At 42.2% G+C, this 23733-nt stretch overlaps 1 protein-coding gene across 1 annotated transcript; it reads left to right on the top strand.

Annotated features, from left to right (window-relative positions):
- Positions 1-2127: 2127 nt before the first annotated feature.
- LOC138880009 (uncharacterized) lies at positions 2128-3486 on the top strand. Its single transcript, XM_070159659.1, has 2 exons — positions 2128-2971; positions 3092-3486. Exons 1-2 carry the CDS (start codon positions 2128-2130, stop codon positions 3484-3486), a joined length of 1239 nt encoding a protein of 412 aa, XP_070015760.1.
- The last annotated feature ends 20247 nt before the right edge of the window (positions 3487-23733 follow it).

Below are 23733 nucleotides of genomic sequence, written 5' to 3'. Positions count from 1 at the left end.
TATGTTTTGCATTTGAAGAGTCACTACCTTATAATTTTAAGGTGCATTAGGACACCTATAAGGGTTCAGTTCTAGGTTTCTTGATAACCAGAGATAGGGCAAGGGCTTAAAATTATCCTAAGGGGAAGGTATTAGGCACCCATCAGGATCCACTAGTATGGTTCCCGGCTAGACAGCTTCTTGTGAATTTGTACAATTTAGCAAATAGACAAGTATAGGCTCAAGTAGTAGGGGATTTAAATTTAAACACATAAGGGTTCGAAAGAACAATTAAAAGAAGAGTTTTGAAAAAGAAGTTTGCAAATAAAAGGGAAAGGGGGTCCTAGGTTTATATTTAATATGGATCACATCAATGCGATACCTGGTATGACACTCCTCAAAAGAGGGGATACACGTGGTATTAGCGCACCGGTCATCATATCCATATCTGATGCGGCCGCGTCTCACTCATGCGGCCACACAATCTTGCTATGCGGTCGCGTCCAAGAAGTTCAGAGAGTGTCATATTCCATAAGCAAACCACGCAGCTGCGTCCCACTTCATGCGGCCCGCGTCCCTCTCCATGTGGCCGCGCTCTATGGTCACGCGGTCCGCGTCAGTGAAGTTCAGAGAAGCTGCCAAAACCATTCATGCAGCCGCACAACAACTTTGTGCGGTCCGCGCCAGTCTTCATGCGACCGCATTCCAACTTTGTGCGGTCCGCATCACCATCTTCAGAGAGCAAGATTCAGAGGTCAAGCAACCCAGTGCGGCCGCGTGCCAACTTTGTGCGGTCCGCACTAAGCCTGCAGGGGCATTTTTGTCCAGGTTTTTCAGCCCACTATAAATAGAACATTTTACCATTTTTAGGTTAAGTTTGGTACATCTGATAGCTACTACACTTATGAGACTTATGTTTTGACCTATGTTGGGCATTTATAGCTTGGTTTCATCATAGATTATTGTAGTTTAAAATTAGTAATTAATTAATATGGTTGTTTCATCTTCTATTTCTTCAGTTTCTTCTTTAATTATGTCTAGCTAAACCCATTAGCTAGGGTTGTGGCTCAACCCTAGTGTGGGTAATTAATGGGTGTTGCTTCTTAATGATAGATTGATATTGGGTGTTTGTTATTTGGGTTAATTTTATGGTTTAATTAAGGATTGATGGTTGCAAACATTGATTCTAGCTTAGTGGGTCTTGACTCTTCTTGAGAAAGAGAGTCTATGACCCCAAAATTGACCCAACAAAGAATTGGGGTGGACCCATGAGAAATGGTAGTACCAATTAATGGGTTAAACCTCGAGAGAGTAATCACCCTACTTGAACCCAAGTTGCTTGGTCTAATTGGCCTACCCAATTGGTCTCGAGAGAGTCAATTGGGCAAATTCGCTCTCAAAACCGAGAGGTATGAGAGTGGGTACAATTGTGCAATGGTTATAACATTGATCCCAAATATGTCAATCTATTATTAGTAGTCTCTACCCGTTAGTTAACCACCTAGGTGATGCCACGACCCTAGTGCCTTTCTCTATATTAATCACAACTTAGAACATATCCCTTCAGCATAAATTAGCTTAAACTTGTAGTTAATAATAGTAGTTATTAAACAAAAACCCCAAAAAATGTTAGAAGTACAATTAGGAGCAAACACACATTCCTATTCTGAACAAATATGCAACTGCATTCCAAGCTCCCTGTGGAAATTGACCCTGATACCACTACTCGGGTAAAAGTCTTAGCGTACGCTCTTCCTACCGTTATGTGAGGTTGAGTTTGCGGCAACATTGCCGGGGAGCTTACGGTGTTGATTATTTGTGTAGCTAGTTTTGTGTTTTGCTTCTCTTTCCTTCTTTTTACTAATTTTATTTGTGTCAATTCACTCAGGTACACATGGCTTTAAACGCAAATGACCCTCTTGGCAACGTGGTGGTAGGGGAGGAGGTTGAGGATATAGAACAAGAAGACGTATTACCTCAAGCTCCTAGGAGAGGTCGAATGCCAATGCAAATGCCAATGTAAATGAGAATATACCAGACCCTCCTCCACCTACACCAAGAGTGGCACCAAGAGTTCTACCCAATCAAGGGTACGCAAGTGCAATAGTTCCTCCCCGAATCCGGGCGGGGAACTTCCAGATTACAAATATGATGCTCACCTTGCTCAAAAAACGAGGTTATTTCATGGGGGCTGCTGATCAGAATGGTTATAAACACTTGAAGGGCTTCGTGGATACTTGTTGGAGTAGCAAGCAGGCAAATGTTTCGGAGGATGCATTGAGACTTCGACTTTTCCCGTTCTCACTTCGGGGGAAGGCGTTAGATTGGTTGGAGAGGCTCCCCAATCATTCCATCACTACATGGGATGAGTTGGCGGACAAGTTCATCGCTAAGTTTTTCTCTCCAAGTCACATTGTGGCTCTACGGGACGAGATTCTAGCCTTCAAGCAAGAGCCGACTGAACCGTTACATGAGATATGGGAGAGGTTTAGAACAATGGTGAAAGAATGCCCTAACAATTATATGAATGATGTGATGATCCAACAAACATTCTATAGGGGCATCAACACAACCAACCAATGTATTGTGAACCAACTGGCGGGAGGCTATTTTATGAAGCTTCCTTACAATGAAGCTTGTGATGTGTTAGATGAGATGGCCGACACATCGTCGGCATGGCAAAGCCGGGCTAATGTGCCTCAAGGTGATCCTAACGTCATACATTTGCATAAGGAGTTACATGATCACGGCCAAGCCATTGCCGAACTTACAACAACAATGAATCAGTTGGATAAAGCGCAGTTACAACAAGTTCAAAACCCGCGCCAAGTCAACGCCATGGAAGGAGTGAATATGATGAAAAGGAGGCAAAGAGGGAAACAACCTCAAGGAAATTTTGATAACTATGATAATGGTGGTGGCTATTCGAATGAATGCTATGATGATCAAAGTGAGGAAGTCCAATACGTCAACAACTATCAAGGGAATAAAGGTAATCAAGGGAACCAACAATGGAGACCCCAAGGAAATTGGGGCAATCAACAAGGTGGTAATTGGAACAATAACAACAACCAAGAAGGAAATTGGGGGAACAACAATTCGGGTAATCAAGGGAATTGGAGCAGAAACAACAACAACAATTGGAACAACAACAATGGGCAAAGTGGGTGGAATAACAATGGTGGTCAAGGAAATCGGGGGCAAGGCTTTCAAAGGCCTCCGATGTTTCAACAACCGAACAACCCGCCGTCGTTTCAATATCAAGGGTCTAGTTCTTTGGGAAATGAATTTGGTATAATTGAAGTTATGTTTGAGAAAATGATGAAGAGGAACCAAGACTTCGAAGCTCAATTGGCCTCCCACAACACTTCTATCCGTAACTTGGAAGTACAACTTGGCCAAATTTCTCAGTCTTTAAATACTCGCCCAAAGGGTGCTCTACCAAGTGATATGGTAGTAAACCCCAAGGATGGGCACAATAATCATATGATGAATGTGACAACGTGAAGTGGAAGAGGCGGTGATGTGCATGCCTCAAGAGGAAACCAAGTTATGGTGGATGAAGATGAGTTACGAGATAATGAAATGCCTTTGGTGGTTGAAGATGTAGTTGAACCAAGTGTGAGAGATGATGTGCGGATTGATATTCATGAGGTTGAAGAGGAGACACAAGAGGCCGTAAACCCGTCTAGGGAACACGTGATTGATATGCCCGAGCCGGTGGTGCCCAAAGCCAAATCACCCTTACCTCGGCCTCCTCCGCCCTATCCTCAATGGTTGGCCAAGCAAAAAGGTGACAACCAATTTAAGAAATTCATTGAGATGATGAAGAGTTTGACTATCAATGTGCCTTTGGTGGAGGCACTCGAGCAAATGCCGGGGTATGCAAAGTTCATGAAAGATTTGGTTACAAAAAGAGATCAATGGAGTGTGAGACGATCAAGATGACCCATCAAGTGAGCGCAATTGTGCATTCTGTGGCTCCGAAACTTGAGGACCCCGGTGCATTCACTATCCCATGTACCATTGGAAGTGCCGACTTTGCAAAAGCCCTTTGTGACTTGGAGGCAAGTATCAATTTAATGCCATATTCGGTCTTCAAGACCTTGGGAATTGGACAACCTTGTCCAACTTCAATGAGGCTTCAAATGGCGGACCGGTCAATGAAGTGGCCTTTGGGGATTATTGATGATGTCCTTTTTCGTGTTGATAAGTTCATATTGCCGGCCGATTTCGTTATATTGGATTGTGAGGTGGATTTTAAGGTGCCAAATATCCTTGGAAGACCTTTCCTAGCTACTGGAAAGGCTTTGGTAGATGTCGAAGCGGGAGAGTTTACCTTCCGTGTTGGTGATGACAAGGTGTTGTTCCATATGTGCAAATCTATGAGGCAATCGAATAGCACCGAGGTGTGCTCGTTTGTTGACATTGTCACGACGGTGATAGTGGATGACACAAGTGCAATGGTGAATGTTGAGGACCCACTTGAGGCCGTGCTCTTGAACATGGATGTTGATGATGATGTCGGGAGAGTTGAATGTGTAAACGCTTTGCATGGTATGGGCTCATATTCTTATGAGCCTAGGAAGTTATCCTTGGATCTTGAGAATCGCAAAACTCCCCCAACCAAGCCATCTATTGAGGAGCCGCCGGTGTTGGAGTTGAAACCATTTCCTCCCACCTCAGGTATGAATACTTGGGCCCTAATTTCACTTTGTCTGTTATTCTTTCGTCTTGCTTGACTAACGTGCAGGTTGACGCCATTTTGGCGGTTCTACAAAAGCGCAAGAGGGCGATCATATGGACATTGGCAGATATTCGGGGTATAAGCCCCACCTTTTGCATGCATAAGATCATATTGGAGGCCAAGTTGTTAGAGAAGGAGGCCAAGTTTGTCTTTGATGAGAAATGCATGGAGGCTTTCGAGCTTCTAAAACACAAGTTGACAACTACCCCTATCATTACCGTACCCAATTGGAGCTTTCCATTTGAGCTCATGTGCGATGCTAGTGATGTTGCGGTAGGGGCTATCTTGGGCCAAAGAATCAACAAGATGTTCCATCCGGTGTACTACTCAAGTAAGACGATGAATGAAGCTCAAAGAAACTATACAGTCACCGAGAAGGAGTTGCTAGCTATTGTGTTTGCCATGGAAAAGTTCCGACCATACCTTATGGGGGCCAAAGTGATTATCCATACCGATCATGCCGCCCTTAGGTATTTGATGACCAAGAAAGATTCAAAAGCAAGGTTGATGATATGGGTGCTAGTTCATCAAGAGTTTGATCTTGCAATTGTGGAACGGAAAGGAAGTGAAAATCAAGTGGCGGACCACTTGTCCCGCTTGGAGGAAGAGGGGAGGCCTTATGATGGCCTTGAGATCAATGATGCATTCCCGGATGAACAACTCCTTGCGGTATCTATGCATGATATGTCGTGGTTTGCCGATGTGGCAAATTATCTTTTGACCGATATAATCCCGTATGAGCTCCCTTCTAACCAAAGGAAGAAGCTCAAGCGGGATAGTTTGGATTATTGTTGGGATGAGCCATATTTGTTCAAGATTTGCACCGATGGTGTGATTCGCCGATGTATCCCGGAAGAAGAACAATTGAGTATTTTGGAGGCTTGTCATTCCTCTCCCTATGGTGGCCATCATGGCGGGGTGAGGACGGCTTCTAAGGTGCTTAGTTGCGGTTTCTATTGGCCCTCTTTGTTTAAAGATGCCGGTGATTTTGTTAAGAGATGTGATGAATGCCAACGAGCCGATGGGATTTCAAAAAAGGATGAGATGCCTCTCAACACAATTCTAAAGGTGGACATTTTTGATGTGTGGGGTATCAACTTTATGGGGCTGTTCGTGAGTTCTTGTGGGAACACCTATATCTTGGTAGCGGTTGATTATGTGTCGAAATGGGTCGAAGCCGTTGCTTTGCCCAAAAACGAAGCTCGAAGTGTGGTGGCATTCTTGAAAAAGAGTATCTTCACAAGGTTTGGCACTCCACGTGCTATCATTAGTGATGACGGTTCTCATTTTTGCAACCGGGCTTTTGATTCATTGCTTGCCAAGTATGGTGTAAATCACAAGGTGACCACTCCTTATCATCCTCAAACGAGTGGACAATTTGAGGTTCCAACCGAGAGATCAAGAGTATTTTGTCCAAAACTGTCAATGCCAATAGGACCGATTGGTCGAAGAAATTAGATGATGCTCTTTGGGCCTATCGGACAGCTTACAAGACCCCGATTGGTATGTCTCTGTACTGGTTGGTGTTTGGGAAAGCTTGTCATCTTCCAGTGGAATTGGAGCATAAGGCTATGTGGGCCTTGAGAAAATTGAACTTAGAATGGGATGTCGTTGCGAATCTCCGGGTTGAGCAACTCAATGAGGTAGACGAGTTTAGATTTCATGCCTACTCCAGCTCGTCCTTGTACAAGGACAAGATGAAGTACCTTTTCGATAAGTATGCCCGAGGGAAGGAATTCAAAGTTGGTGACATGGTTCTTCTGTACAACTCCCGGTTGAGGTTATTCCCAGGAAAGCTTAAGTCTAAGCGGAGTGGTCCATTCGAAGTTGTTGGTGTAACCCCATTTGGTGCTATTGATCTCAAGAACAAAAATGGTGAAGTTTTCCGGGTCAATGGGCATCGTGTCAAGCATTACTTGGGAAAGTTTGATGACAGCCACGTGGTGGCACTCATTCATTTGAAGTGACTTTGATGGTAACATGCGTCATGCCGCGACGTTAAATCAGGCGCTTCTTGGGAGGCAACCCATGTCTTTTTCTTTCTTTTTGATTTCTGTTGTAGATTAGGATTTTTGAGCTAATGGTTTGTGAGATGTTGCAGGAATTGTGATTGAACCAGTGCAAAACAATTGTGCAAAAAGTGCACAGTCTCTGAACACTGACCGTGCTGCCACAATCCCACTTTGTGCGGTCCGCACCGGACAAAGAAAATATTGCCAAGTTTCTGAAGATGGCTAGTGTGGCCGCACCCTTGCTTGTGCGGTCCGCACCGGTAAAGGCCAAGAATTATCAGTCTCTGAACTGCGTTCACGCGGCCGCATCCCACTTTGAGCGGCCCGCGTGGTTCTCATGCAGCCGCAGCCCGTCTCATGCGGTCCGCGTGCCTTCGTTTCAGCAACAGGTAAATGGTAATGTCCCAGCGCGGCCCGCGGTCGTGTTCGCGCTGCCGTACTGGACGGTAAGTGCTAGGCCCCGCTGTGTTTCCTATAAATAGGCCATTAGGGTCTTCATTAGAACTTTTCGCAAAAATTGACCCCTGAGCCATAAAAGTTACTGTTCACATCAGAGACCCTTCTTAGTGTTAATATCAAGAGCATTTCTTCACTTTCCTCGTAACATATCTCTCACATTAGTCTTTACTTAGTATTAATTTAAACTTTATACATGTTTCCCCAGTCATAACCTCTTTGTTTTTCTTTTTGTTCTTCGTCGTTTCATGATTAAGATAGTTTTATATTGTTCTTTGAAATGATGGGCATGTTATAAATGAGTAGGGACAAAGTAGGATGCTAAAACCCGAAAGACTTGAGTTTTTTTTTGTAAAACCCTAATTGCCCCTGTAATGAAAGCCCAGCGCGGCCACACTCCTTGATTATGCGGTCCGCATGCCTTTTACGCGGTCGCATCATTCTGTTACGTGGTCCGCGTAAGCCTTGAGCCTAAAGGTTGATATTTCCCAGCGCGGCCGCCTGCCTGGTTTGTGCGGTCCGCTCCATGCCCCACGCGGCCGCATCCCATGTTTGCGCGGTCCGCGTGGGTGAGGTTTAGAGGGAACCAATTTTTAATAGTATGGCCAATGCAGCCGCATGACCAGTTTGTGCGGACCGTGTTGGCCCCCACACCGCCGCACCCCTTGTTCATGCGGTCCGCATGGTTCCTAATCAGAGAGGTGTTCATTTCCCAACTTGGTCAGTGCGGTCCGCACTTCTATCATCTGTTCTCTGTCTATGTTTTTGTTTTGTACTTAAACTCTGCAATTGCTTGAACTAACAATGTTAGAATTATTTGTGTGAAGAAAATGGTTAAACAACGGGGGCGTGGAGCTAAACAACCCGGACGAGGAGGTGACCCCTCCCGGGGAGGTAAAGCAAAATTGAAGAAACTCACTCCCTAACCAAAGCTAAAAACAAGAAAGCAGGTGGTGAGAGATGAGGAGCAGTCGGGAGTGAGTACCTCCCCTCCTAGGATGTCTCAACTGATTAGGGGAAAGCCCCCGCAGGCCCAGCTAAAGCTCCAACTGTTATACAACCTGAGTCGTCCGAGGGCTCAGAAGCAGGCAGTGCCAAATACTCCACCTCCCCCACAACTTCAGAATCCGGGGAGGGTGCAGAAGATAAAAACAAGAGTGATGAGGAGGTCCCGGATAGTGGGGTACTTAGAGTTGGGGGAATTGAAAGAACTAGAAACCCAGTTGTATGGCAGGATAGATTTGTCAGCGAGGTGGCCTTTCATAAATTCCAGGAAGTGTGGCCCAAGAAGAAGGTGATTCGAGAAAGAAAAGTAGTCACCCGAGATTTGTTACCCTACCTTCCCCGAGTCCATGAACAATTTATTACTAGAGTGGGGTGGTATTTCTTCAAAGATGAGCTGGTCGATGCAAATGAACATATGGTGAAGGAATTCTACAGCAATGTGGCCCACACCAAAGAAGGGTCAATTGCAACCAAAGTGCGGGATAAGAAGATAGTGTTCTCGGGAGAGGCGTTGAACGAGTATTTGGGTTTCAATGAGGATGATGACTCTCTGTACAGAGAGAAGTTAGAGTTGAAAGAGGAAGCTCGTCCTTGGGTGGCACAGTTCTTAGCTCAGCCAGGTACTGTTCCAGAGTGGATTCAGGTGGGGAAGAAAATACTGCGAAAGGACCTCAATTTTGAGGCAAGAGGATGGTTAACTTTTGTATGCAACAGGTTGGACCCTTCGTCCCATGACCAGACCATTCCAATCACCCGAGCGGTTCTCATTGCGTCCATTATGGCAGGTTTCCCCATCAATGTGGGGAATGTTATGTACAGTGTGATCACATCCATTGGCATTGATATGGACAGAAACTACCTTCGATGTTGGAGTCCGGCCGGTGTCCCCATTTTCATGGTTTAATATTCAGGGGCTAGACAACCCGAAGGGGGATAAGAAGGGAAAAGCATCCACCTCTGCCCCGACTGGCCAGTCTAAGGAGCCAGTTGCGGCAGAGGCTTCTGTTGAGCTGCCTACTTCTGCTGCCACTACTGTTCCGGACATCCCATCCTACTCTGCGGGTCCCTGTTCTTCAACTGGCCCAGTGGTTCCCACCTCCAAATCTAACCCCTTCACGGCCCAGCAGTTAGCAAAGACATTAGCCAGTTTGAACAACTGGATGTCAGTCTCGACGTCCAAGTTGTCCACTTTGGCTACCACAGTTGTGGCCCAGTCTGTTCCAGCCACCGTTGAGATTCCTCAGTCCATTGAGGAGACATTGAGGACACTCCTGGCCAACCAGGAGAAGATTTTGGCTACTCAGGCTGCCTTGACAAAGGCAGTTGATGCACAAGGCAAAGCTTTAAAGGAGCTTGCCAGAGACCACAAGAAGAAGAGAAAGCTTCCTAGCACTGAGGGTGTTGTGATAGAGGTAGCACAGGTTTAGGAGGATACTTCCAGTGCTTCACCAGATGTTCAGCTGGTCCATGACCCGGCCCCTGTCCCAGCAGCAGAGCAGCAGCAGGCCGGGAACCAGTCTGAGGTTCCCGCTAGTACAGAGGACCAGGGGACCACTGATCAGCCCATAATGACGGATCAGGCTTGAGGAGCCACTCTATATCCTTTCTCTGTTTATATGCTTATTTTGGTAGTTGGCATTGGGGACAATCAGCTTTTATTCGTGGGGGTGCGCCCTACTATTTTGATGGTTGATACATTTGGGATGACTGTACATATTTATTTGACTCTTAGCTTATATTTCTAGTTGATAGTTGGCATGTATATAACTTTTCATTCTAGTTACTTTTCTACTTTATGTACACATCCATTCCCCCCAATGTATATTATACTCCCCTATTGTACATATTCATTCGGTTTTTCTATTTCCGTTAAATATTTTTGTTTTTAGCTTCATAGTAGGCTCATAGCCTTTTTGTTTTGTTTTGGCATTTGCAATAAGCCCTTGATTTTCTTAATGCCATGGTTCTTTCCAAGGGTAGAGTGTTGTGCGAACCGGGTGGCTCTTCCCAATGATAGATGGCGTGACAACCTTCTTAAGGGTTTGAGTCTGTTTTTGATTTTTCTTTTTTTTGATTTTCAAGTTTTGCAGTCAAGGGTACCTCAGGAAAAGCTTCACTTGGGCCTAACACATTTGCCTTTGATCCCATGGTCAAAGACATAATGTTGTGCTCAGGATGGTAAATGTCGTGGCCTTGTGACTCTTGTGTTGACCAAACAGTCATCATGTGGTCGTATTGGACCATTGTGTGCTTGAATCATAACTAAGGTCGTTGTGGGCCCTCGACTCGATATCTTTAGCAATCCTTGAGTGTGTGTGGTGAGAATTCGATTTGCGAGTCCAAGTCCCGAGCCGATGGTCTAGAACTTACCCCGAATGTTTGTTGAGGCGAAATCCTAGGTGAAATTTGGCTTGACCAGTGATTGTAGGCTCTCCTTGATCCAAAATTCTAAGATTGAACAATTCCATGACCTACCAATGAAATGATCCCTAGTTAACCCTTTTGAGCCTTGAACCTTCTTCTTTCAAGAACCAAAGCTACAAGACTATACCCGTTCTTAATGATACCCTCTCTTGGCACCCAAATCTTCCCTTGAGTAGATGGAAAATGTTTAAGTTTGGGGGGAGACAAGAAATGAAACAATGTGGTAAAAGGTACAAAAGCAAAAGAAAAGAAAGGTAATGAAAAGGAAAGAAAATATAAGACAAAAAGAATGACCGAATTGAATAAGGTCAGAAAGGGGATTCAAAGAAAACAAAAGTGAAAAAGGGTGTGGAAAAAGTAGAAAAAGGAGAAATGTGTTGAATTGCATAAGAAAGGGTGACAATATGTCTCTCTAACCCCTTGAAAAAGAAGTGAATACTCAAATGAGTCAAGAAAGTGTGCCAAAATGAATCAAAAGAAGTGTTTAAGGGAATATTGAACCCACTTGAACAAAAATATGTCCTACCCTTACCCAAAAGCTTTCACAATGACTCCACAAAAGCCCTACATAATTTTGAGTTGAAGGGAACCTACATTAGTGGATACTTATATAAGGGGCAATCATATGGTACTTAGAGCCGGACTTGTGGCCTCTTCCTTGAGAGAGATGAGTGAAAATCCATCAACCTCGGTTTGTGTGTCAATACTCTAAAAAGTGAGGTTCACTTAGGGAGAGTTGAGGATGTGTGAGTTTGGGTTCCACAATAACCAAAGTAATTGAGAAAAGTTCTTTGATGAAATGTGTCAACTCTTAATGCTCTTGTGTCGCACTTGATCCACAAGTTTTCAAAGTTTAAATGTGTTAATGATGCATTCGCATTGAGGGCAATTGTTAGTCCCAATTGATGCTTGTTGAGGTTACTTTAGGATAAGCTGAAATTGCTCGGATGTTGCCTTTGGCGGTGGGTCTTATTTTGTTTGCTTGAGGACAAGCAAAGGTTTAAGTTTGGGGGAGTTGCTAAGTAGGATTTTAACATGTTTTATTCCCATACTTGCCTGCGCTTTGAGTGTAATTTGCTACAAAATAGTCCCAAAATGCTTACAGATTGCGCTTGATTGCAGGTTTGAGCTATAAAGTGAAAAATCATCAAAGACGGCTCAAATCGGAGTGAAACCTGCTCAAGTGTCAAAGATCATTAAAGTAAGGACATTCAGAACTTGGTGCGGACCGCACCATCATGTCATGCGGCTGCACCATAGGAGTTCAGAGACTGTGAAACTACAAGTCAAACTCATGCGGCCGCGTCCCACTTCATGCAGCCCGCGTCTCACTCATGCGGCCGCATAATCTTGCTATGCGGTCGCGTCCAAGAAGTTCAGAGAGTGTCATATTCCAGAAGCAAACCACGCGGTCGCGTCCCACTTCATGCAGCCCGCATCCCTCTCCATGCGGCCACGCTTTATGGTCACGCGGTCCGCGTCAGTGAAGTTCAGAAAAGCTGCCAAAACCATTCATGCGGCCGCACAACAACTTTGTGCGGTCTGCGCAAGTCTTTATGCGGCCGCGTGCCAACTTTGTGCGGTCCGCACTAACACCGCAGGGGCATTTTTGTCCAGTTTTTCCAGCCCACTATAAATAGAACATTTTACCATTTTTAGGTTAAGTTTGGTACATCTGATAGCTGCTGCACTCGTGAGACTTATATTTTGGCCTATGTTGGGCATTTATAGCTTGGTTTCATCATAGATTATTGTAGTTTAACATTAGTAATTAATTAATATGGTTGTTTCATCTTCTATTTCTTCAGTTTCTTCTTTAATTATGTCTAGCTAAACCCATTAGCTAGGGTTGTGGCTCAACCCTAGTGTGGGTAATTAATGGGTGTTGCTTCTTAATGATAGATTGATATTGGGTGTTTGTTATTTGGGTTAATTTTATGGTTTAATTAAGGATTGATGGTTGCAAACATTGATTCTAGCTTAGTGGGTCTTGACTCTTCTTGAGAAAGAGAGTCTATGACCCCAAAATTGACCCAACAAGGAATTGGGGTGGACACATGAGAAATGGTAGTCCCAATTAACATGTTAAACCTCAAGAGAGTAATCACCCTACTTGAACCCAAGTTGCTTGGTCTAATTGGCCTACCCAATTGGTCTCGAGAGAGTCAATTGGGCAAATTCGCTCTCCCTACTGAGAGGTGTGAGAGTGGGTACAATTGTGCAACGGTTATAACATTGATCCCAAATATGTCAATCTATTATTAGTAGTCTCTACCCGTTAGTTAACCACCTAGGTGATGCCACGACCCTAGTGCCTTTCTCTATATTAATCACAACTTAGAACATATCCCTTCAGCATAAATTAGCTTAAACTTGTAGTTGATAATAGTAGTTATTAAACAAAAACTCCAAAAAATGTTAGAAGTACAATTAGGAGCAAACCCGCATTCCTAGTCTGAACAAATATGCAACTCCATCCCAAGCTCCCTGTGGAAATTGACCCCGATACCACTACTCGCGTAAAAGTCTTAGTGCCCGCTCTTCCTACCGTTGTGTGAGGTTGAGTTTGCTGCGACCAATACTCTTGAGTGGACAACTCAAGGGGGGAAAGACACAGAACCGTCGACTGCATCGCTGATCGACTGATTTTACTGCAAATATGCCTTTTCGGATTTAGGGGTGATAATATAGGAAGAGCGCAATCACTCATTATAAGCGTTGCTATGGTATTTGTCTGGCACAAATGGAGTATGATGTTGAGCATGGTTATGTAATAACTAAAAGCATGTTGACATGTATTTGCACATTAAGAAAGCAGTAAATATAGTAGTTTCATAATTTAATGCAGTAGTAAAGGAAAGAAACAAAGAAGACAAATCAGTTTTGCAGTTGAAAAGGAAATTGAATGCTTAGAGGAATTAAACAAGTAATTGCACATAAAGGAGCGTACAAATACACAATAACAATCTGAAGTGGTAAAAGCCTAAAAATCCCCAGCAGAGTCGCCATGTTGTCGCGCCCTCTTTTTTCCCTCTTATGTAATCGGGAGATCGGGTTTATTATATTTTTGGGCGTAGGACAAGTCATTCCTATTGGGAACTATGTTTTGCATTTGAAGAGTCACTACCTAATGATTTTAAGGTGCATTAGGACACCTATAAGGGTTCAGTTCTAGGTTTCTTGATAACCAAAGATAGGGCAAGGGCTTAAAATTATCCTAAGGGGAAGGTATTAGGCACCCATCAGGATCCACTAGTATGGTTCCCGGCTAGACAGCTTCTTGTGAATTTGTACAATTTAGCAAATAGACAAGTATAGGCTCAAGTAGTAGGGGATTTAAATTTAAACACATAAGAGTTCGAAAGAACAATTAAAAGAAGAGTTTTGAAAAAGAAGTTTGCAAATAAAAGGGAAAGGGGGTCCTAGGTTTATATTTAATATGGATCACATCAATGCGATACCTGGTATGACACTCCTCAAAAGAGGGGATACACGTGGTATTAGCGCACCGGTCATCATATCCATATCTACCCTTCCCACACCGTCAAGATATTAAAGCGCAGATTGGTCTTGGTCTCTATTGCATGCTATTACTCGTCCCATTCTAATTGGTCCCGGAGGAACTTAGGACTACTATTCCTAAAGGGGAGGGATATTAGGCTGACTTAGGTTTCAAAAGGTAAAAATCTAAAGTGACATACAAAACACATAATACTGCATGTTAGGGGAAGCATGTAAACAAATAAAAGGCTCATGTATACCTCCTCAAACAAAGCACATAAATAGCATGACTTAAACATACATCTAAGGTATGAATTTAACATACTAAGGTAAAGGGAAGTTTCAGTTGTTGAGGCGGACTAATTTATTACATAACTCAGATAAGAAGTCTGAATCAGGCCTGCCTGCTGGTTGTAGCAATTACTACTTAAAAGAGACAGATTCCCCATTTTTATTATCACCTAAAGCTTGCTTGAGCGTTTGGGGGTGAGATCCTATGAACATGGTATCTACTATTGATTCAGCATGTGGCAAAGTAATAACAGTTTTTAAAAGAACGATTTGGAAATCTTATAGGCATGCTCTCTAAACTGCGTTTAAATAAAGGAGTAAGGTCGTTAAAAACTGGTTCAGAGTCGAACTGATTTTAAATAGTTTCTGATCCTATAGGCAGGATATCTAGTATTGCTCCTTTTATTCCTATAGACATGATTTCTAAAAAAAGGTACTGGTTCTTAACCTTATGGACATGATATCTGATTTTAACCATTTAGATCCTAAGAACATGGTGTCTAAATGTGACAATAACATGCAGAATTTAAGCAAGTCCTATAGGCAGGTTCCCTAGATGTAGAACATGCAGAATTTAAGCGAAAACAAGTCTTATAGACATGGTATCTAAATGTAGAATTAAACGTGCATAATTTAAACAAACGGATCTTATAGTCATGATACCTAAATGCAGAGTTAAACATGCAGAATTTAAAACAACAGATCTTATAGGCATGATTTCTACCCTTAAGCATGCATAATTACCCATCCCTTTTCACTAGCCAACCCCAATGTTTATTACAAATTATTACCAACTAAACAATGAATTACATCAACGAAGTATAAAAGGAAAGTTACAACCAGAGGAAGCCTGATTCTTGACTTCCTCTCTGAGTTAGAATAAACTACCTCAAATGCCATTGTTTCAAAGCCTTTCTCAGACTTGAGTGTGTCAAAGTTCCCTAAAGGTCTCAAGGGGACCCCGGGTAGTGCTCACACCCAAGTTACATAACCCGATAGAGATGAGTGTAGTGTGGGATGGGCCAGCCCTTACGTGTCCAAGTTCAGAGGGAGCTCATGGGTCCCAAGGCAAGGCACACATAAGAGGGGCAGAACTTAAGTCTAATAATATGGTGGAAGTTCAGGAGTAGAGATTTAAAACTGAGTGGAGAATGTAGAGGGGAGAGGGGTAGTTTTGAAAGCAGTAGTAGTAAAAGCTAAAATTATACAGCATCAGTAATAGCACAAAGGGGGCAGGGGTTTGGGAATGCATTGCAGGTGGCTTATGACCCTAAGAGGGGTCAAAAATCTGGACATGCCCAGCAATAACTGATGCTGGTATGCCCATACACCAGCCAAAGGATACACACATAAAGAGGATCTGAAGTATGTGATCAGGGAGTGTCAGGTTTGGGTCATGCACAGCAATGTCTATTGCTGGCAAGGCCTCAAACCAACCAAGGAATACAAACACATAGGGGATATGGGGGTTTGGGGTTCATAAGTGACTGATAAAGTTCATACATAGGGGAAACATGAATTCAGAAAAGGAAGGGGCAGATTACGACATGCTTAACAATGCAACTTGATTAAAACACAAACAGAAATAGACAAGAGTGAGGGAAATAGCAAAGAAAACTTGTTGTTGTTGATGTTGGAAAGTTAATTAGAACATAACAGTAAAAAAGCAAATGCAGAAAGAAAAGTGAGCAAGTTCCCATAGCCTAGCCTTGACTTTCAGCCGGCTAGACAGGGCAACAACACAAGCAGTAACAGAGAAAAAGAGAGAGAGAATTTGAGTGAAGTGTGTGTTCTGAACTCAAGTAGTTCGTGTGTTTGAAAGAAGAGGGGTGCAGGGTATTTATAGTCTTTTGAAAACATGTGAGAAATAAGGTAATAAGTAAAGTTCAATACAAATATGAAAATAATCAACAGTCAGAATCAATCAGCCAAGTGATTTCCCTTTAATTGAGGAATCACTTGTTTAACGGGGCTACCAAATTCAAAATAAGGAAAGAAAATCAGTATTGAGCAGACTGATTATTGCCATAAAAGAAGTATTAAAACATTAAGTAATCAATCGAGTCTAAGTACAGAAATACACTTTTTTCGGGAAAAATATTCAATAAAGCAAAAATAAGGAAAAAATCAATTAACTTTAATAGGCGAGTGAAATTAGAGTTTCACAAAAGAAAAGTTTGAAATCAGTCCCAAGATTGAAGATCAATCAAAGAAGGAACCTCAACATATAAATAGAGTGCACAAACCCTAGACATGTGAAGCCAAACCTATTGGCAAAAGAAACAGCATGCAATAGTAACACGAAGTTTAGTAGATAGCGAACATTCAAAGCATGATAGTCCAGTAGGTCGAGTCACATTGATTCAATAGTGAAGAGAAATAAAATAGAGTATCGGAAACATGCAAAGGGTCTCATAGTAACAGATGAGAAACCCTTTGAAAAGTTAGGGTTTCAGGCATAGTCGAGTTTTAAAGATAGTATAAACCCAGAATTAGAGGAATCACATAAAGAAAAGAGATTCAGAAACAAGGAACCTCAAGTCGATTCAGGTATTCAAACGAACAGTTTCAAACCAAAAGACATAGGTTCCTGCAACAATAATCAAGCTTAAAATATGATAATCAAATAAATCGAACAAGAACTTAACCAGACAAGAACTTATCTAACAAACAGTTTCAGAACTCGAATGGACCCAAAGTAACTAGGGTTTTCAATATGCTAACTCAGATAGGAGAATAACATGAACAAAACATAGTAAAACCACAGATACATTAAAATTAGAGAAAAAGATATTGAAAAGAAAACTTGAAGGAAAAACCCTAATCGGAAAAGATAAAGAGTCTTTTTTTGAAAGCAAGGTTAAAGAAGCTTCGAGAAGATGTTTAAAAACTCATGGTAAGCATGGATCTAAGGTAGATCTGAAAGAAGTCAAAAAGGTCTTAGAGATTAGGACTTCAGAAGAACCCCAAAGCAACGAGAAAGGCCTTGAAAGTAAACGATCTAACCAGGAGAGTCAAAAGTCTGACTTGAATGGCCATGGCTGGCCGGAGAAAGGTCAGGCATGATCAGAGAAGGGTCATTGAGCAAAGACTGGACCAAATCCCTTCAGAGTCTGGTCATGAGACCACAGAACCAAACACATAGAAGCCCTAGAAGGCTGGTATACGTCTCCGATGACCTCGGAAGGCCATGGATTAGGGTGGATTAGGGTGGCGGTGGCTAGGGTTTGAGGGTGTTGTAGAGAGGATTTGGGAGAGGAGGGATTCAGAGGCGGCGTATGGTAACAAATGAATGGGTTTCGGGGGTAGTTCGGAATTAATTAAGGTAAGGGTGATTATTGGCCGTTGATCTGAATGATCAACGGCCCGGATTAAAACGGGTAAGTGGGTGGTTAATGAAACTGGGTTTGGGTCGGTTTAAATTGAAATTAGGTCAGGGTTCAATTGAGGTAGAATTAGGCTACAATTGAAATGAAATATGGCTAGATTTTAAATAGCTATTTTTCCCATTTATTTTATAAAAATAGTAAATTTAATTCTGGAAATAAATTAAAAGTACTAAAATGATTTGTAACACATAATTATCAATTTAAAAATACTGGAATTAATTTTTTATAAATATAAACGCAATTAAATCTTAAAAGGGGCTAATATTGCAATTATATGCAATTTAGCTTTAAAAATACTAAATAAATTTGTAAAAATATGCAAAAATTATCTTAGATATATTTTAGTATAAATATTAGAATCCAATAAATGAATCACCAAAATAATAATTTTGGAAATTACAATTGGGTTTGTATGAATAAAATAGGGGAATAAATTGGTTTACAAATCTTTAAAAATTAAGAAAAAAATAATAAAACATTTGGTCGTACTTATATATGCATAAATATGCTATTTTGAAAGTATTTTGCATATTAAAAATATATAGAGAAAAATTGGGTATCAACAAAGGTCATAATCAAGAATAAGTACCCATTGCCAAGGATTGATGATTTGTTTGACCAGCTTCTGGGTGCCCAAGTGTTTTTGAGGATTGAATTGAGATCTGGCTACCATCAGTTGAGGATTAGGGCATCCGATGTCCCTATGATACCTTTCCGCACTCGGTACAGACATTCTGAGTTCTTAGTGATGTCATTCGGGTTGACAAATGTCCCAGTAGCTTTCATGGATTTGATGAACCGAGTCTTCAAGCCTTACTTAGATTCCTTCGTGATAGTCTTCATTGATGATATTTTGATCTATTCTCGCAGTCGGGAGGACCATGAGCAGCATCTGAGAGTTGTTCTTCAGACTTTGAGAGGTAGTCAGTTGTATGCTAAGTTTTCGAAATATGAGTTTTGGTTGGGATCAGTTGCTTTCTTGGGTCACATTGTATTAGTAGAGGGTATTCAGGGGGGATCCAGAGAAGATAGAGGCAGTCAAGGACTGGCCTAGACCCACATCAGCTACAGAGATTCAGAGATTCTTATGTTCGGCGGGCTATTACCATCGGTTTGTGGAGGTGTTTTCATCTATTGCAGCCTTGATGGCCAGGTTGACCTAGAAGGGTGCCCAATTCAGGTGGTCGGATGAGTGTGAGGCGAGCTTTCAGAAGCTCAAGATAGCTTTGACTACGGCGCCGATGTTGGTATTGCCTACATGTTCAGGGCCATATACAAACATTGTGATGCATCTCGTATTGAACTTGGTGCGGCGTTGATGCAGGATGGCAAGGTCATTGCATATGTTTCGCGACAGTTGAAGATTCACGAGAAGAATTATCCAGTTCATGATTTGGAGCTAGCAGCCATTGTTTACGTGCTGAAGATTTGGAGGCACTACTTATATGGCATGTCATATGAGGTGTTCACGGATCACAAGGGTCTGCAGTACTTTTTCAAACAGAAGGAGCTAAATTTGAGGTAGAGAAGGTGGTTGGAGCTACTGAAAGACTATTATATCACCATCTTATACCATCCAGGAAAGGCTAATGTAGTTGCCGATGCTTTGAGTAGAAAGTTAGTTAGCATGGGCATTCTTGCGTATATTTCGGTCGGTGAGAGACTGCTTGCTTTGGATGTTCAGGCTTTGGCCAATCAGTTCGTGAGGTTGGATGTTTCTAAGCCTAGCCGTGTGTTAGCTTGTACAGTCGCTCGTTCTTCATTATTTGAGCGTATCAGAGATCGACAGTATGATGACCCTCATTTTTGTGTCCTTAGTGACACAGTGCGACACAGAGGTGTCAAATAGGTTACAGTTGGAGATGATGGAGTTTTGAGGATGCAGGGTCGTATTTGTGTGCCTAATATGGATGGACTTCGTGAGTTGATTCTAGAGGAGGCCCATAGTTCCCGGTACTCTATTCACCCGGGCGCCGTTAAGATGTATCAGGACTTGTGGTAGCATTTCTAGTGGAAGAAGATGAAGAAGGATATTATCTCATACGTGGCTCGGTGTTTGAATTATCAGCAGGTAAAGTACGAGCATCAAAAACCTAGTAGTTTGTTTCAGAGGACTGAGATTCCTAAGTGGAAGTGGGAACGTATCACTATGGACTTCATTGTTGGACTCCTACGGACTTAGAGTAAGTTTGATGCAGTATGGGTTATTGTTGATAGGCTGACCAAGTCAGCGCATTTCATTCCTGTGGAAGTTTCTTATTCTTCTGAGAGGTTAGCGGGGAGATTGTTCGTCTTCATGGTGTGCCCGTGTCTATCATTTCTGACCGAGGTATATAGTTTACCTCACATTTTTGGAGGGCAGTTCAGCATGAGTTGGGCAGATGGGTCGAGCTGAGCACAACGTTTCATCCTCAGACGGACAGGCAGTCCGAGCATACTATTTAGATTTTGGAGGATATGCTCCGAGCTTGTGTTATTGACTTTGGAGGCTCATGAGATCAATTCTTGCCTTTAGCGGAGTTTGGTAGGCGGTTTCGGTCGCTGGTTGGGTGGTTTGAGCCGAGAGATGCTCGGTTGTTGGGTATGGATCTAGTACAGGATGCCTTGGACAATGTTAAGATCATTCAAGATAGGCTTCGTTCAGCTCAGTCCAGGCAAAAGATTTATGCCGACCGTAAGGTTTATGATATGGCATTCATGGTCGGAAAGCGGGTGTTGCTTCGGGTGTCGTCTGTGAAGGGCATGATGAGATTTAGAAAGAAGGGCAAGTTAAGCCCTAGATTCATTAGTCCTTTCGATATTCTTGATCGAGTGGTAGAGGTGGCTTACAGACTTGTGTTGCCGCCGAGTTTATCAGCTGTGCACCCGGTGTTTCATGTGTCCATGCTTCGGAAGTATCACGGCGATCCATCCCACGTGTTAGACTTCAGCACTATCAAGTTGGACAAGAACTTGTTTTATGAGGAGGAGCCGGTAGCTATTCTAGACCAGCAGGTTTGTCAGTTGAGATCGAAGAGTTTTCCTTCTATTTGTATTCAGTAGAGGGGTCAGCTTGTTGAGGCAGCGACCTAGGAGTCCGAGTCCGATATGCGGAGCCGATATCCTCATCTTTTTCCATCTTAGGTACTTTTCTATGTTCGTTCGGGGACGAACGATTGTTTTAGAGGTGGAGAATGTGATGACCCAAAAGATCACCACTCGGTTTGGAAGTAAATTCTGTGTTCTGAGGCCTTAAAATCTCTTTTTGTCTCACATCAATTTGCGTGCGTAGTTCGGGCACATTTCTGAAAAGCTTTTATGTGAAATCTAAGTAAAATAAGGAAATTGGCCTTTAAAATTGATTAAAGTTGACTTTGGTCAACATTCTTGGTAAACGGACCCGGACTCGTGATCCGAAGGTCTCATAGGGTTCGTAGTAAAATATGGGACTTGAGCGTATGCCCAGAATCGAATTCCGAGCTCCCAAGCCCGAGAAAACAATTTTTAAAGAAACTTATTTACTGGAAAATATAAAGGCTTTTAGAAGTAAATTGATGTAATTTCTTGATGGTATCGGGCCCGTATCTTTGTTCCGGAGCCCGATACAATTTTAAAATAATAATTTGGTTGAATCTGTGGAATTTGGTAAGAATCGGAGTTCGTTTGGTATAAAACGGACCTATAGTTGAGAAAATAGAAATTTCAATGTTCTTGAGTGATTTCACGAATTTGAGGTTTAATTCATAGTTTTTGATGTTATTTTGATGATTTAATCACACGAGCAAGTCCGTATGATATTTTTGGACTTGCGTGCATGCTTGGTTTGTAGCCCCGAGGGCTCGGGTGAGTTTTGGATAGGCCACAGAGTGTATTTGGACTTAGGAAAATTGTTGCAGGTTCAATTCTGGTATTTTGGCCTCTGATCTCTCAATTGCGAGATCAGGAATCGCAAATGTGATGTCTGATGGCATGGGAATTACGAAGGGCTGATCGCAATTGCGAAACAAGCCCTAGCCGGCCTAGCTCGCATTTGCGAGCCTTTCTTCGTAAATGCGAAAAACCTCAGAAATCCCAGAGGTCGCAAATGCGACCCTTTCCTTTGCAATTGCGAAGATGACAGGAATTGTCAGGGGTCACAAATGGGACAGATTCTTCGCATTTGCGAAACTAGCAAAAATTCCCAGGGTTCACAATTGCGAACCCCTGGTCGCAAATGCGACATCTGCACCTGATAAGTGGGATTTCAAACGGGATACTTCTTCATTTTTACAACTTTTCAAACCCTAAAACATCTTCGGACGATTTTTTAAGGGCACAAACTCTTTCAAATCATTAGTAAGTCATTTCTAACTTATTTCTTTCAATATGATCCATCTTTTTACATGATTACATTTCAAAATCAAGGGATTTTCATGGGAAATTGGGTGATTTTGGGTAGAACTTAGGATTTTCAAATTTTGGGGATTTGGACCTCAATTTGAAGTCCGATTTCAAAACAAATTATATATCTTCTTTCGTGGGTGAATGGGTGATCGAGTTTTGGTTCGAACTTTGGGTTTTGACCAAGTGGGCCCAGGGGCGAGTTTTGACTTTTTGGGGAAATCATTAGAAAACATGTTTTCATGCATTAGAATTGGTTTATTTAGCATTTATTGATATCGTTAAGTAAATTGTGACTAGATACAAGCGAATTGGAAGTGGAATCGAGGGGTAAAGAGGTAGTTGAGGCTTGATTGTGTTCGTGGCGTTGAGGTAAGTGTTTGGTCTAATTTTAGCTTGAGGGATATGAGTCGTGGTCTTATTTGCTATGTGTTAATTATTGAGTACGACGTATAGGTGTGGTGATGAGTATCTATTGGTGTCAAGGATGCCCGTGAGTCTTATACTATAACTTTTGTGACTCCGTTATGTATTATCCATGCTTAATATGATGATTATCAATGTTGAACAAGGCTTATGGAAGTATTCTTGGTAATTGAACATTGTTGAGCATTGGCTCAAGTTGAGATTTATGTTGTGAAGTGATTATGGAAACGAGAATAGATTTATGATATTGTTTCCCTTGCCGGGATGTTATTGCTTATGATATTGTTTCCCTTGCCGGGATATTATTGTTATCCTATTATTTTCTTGCCGGGATATTGATTCCCTTGCCCGAATTGCTTTGTGATTTTTCTTGGGTAAGAAAGAGTAGAAAACACGAAGGGTGATGCTGTGCATGATATTTGTGAGTGAGTGTTACTGCACAAAGGGTGATGTTGTGCCAATATTGTGAATGTGAAAGCACGAATGGTGATGTCGTGCCATGATATGAGTGTTAATGCATGAAGGATAATTCCGTGCCATGATTATATGAGGTAAAAGCACGAAGGGTGATGTCGTGCCGAATCTATTGATTCTTATGGTGAGAACGAGAGTAAAAGCACGAAGGGTAATGCCATGCACTTGTTATTGTTTTCCTTATACTTGCTTATAATTGATTATGGTGTTCTTTATGCTTTTCTATTGAAATCCTGTTAGTACTTGATATTCCTCGCAACACGTTTCTCCCTTCCCATCTTTTACTACTAGTTTCTATTATTATTATTTGTTGTATATGAGTTAACTACACAGGTTTATTTGGTAGTCTTGTCCTAGCCTCGTCACTACTTCGCCGAGATTAGGCTCGATATTACCAGCACATGGGGTCGGTTGTGCTGATACTACACTCTACATTATGTGCAGATCCCGATACTGGAGAATTTGGACCATGGAGAGGTTGCGACCTTCAGTCCAGCGGAGACCCGAGGTAGTCCTGCAGAGGTCCCAGGCCTTGGCGTCCCCTTCTATCCTTTCCATTCAATTTTTATTTATTTTATAAATAGACTTGTATTTATTCTATTCAGACCACTGTTTGTAATATTCGTAGATGGTCCGTGACATTGTGACACCAATTCTGGGTAGAGTTGTA

The sequence above is a fragment of the Nicotiana sylvestris genome, chromosome 10, assembly GCF_000393655.2.
Source record: "Nicotiana sylvestris chromosome 10, ASM39365v2, whole genome shotgun sequence".
Classification (NCBI taxonomy): Eukaryota; Viridiplantae; Streptophyta; class Magnoliopsida; order Solanales; family Solanaceae; genus Nicotiana; species Nicotiana sylvestris.
Note: the sequence above shows the minus strand (reverse complement) of the source record. Positions and strands in the feature narration are given on the sequence as shown.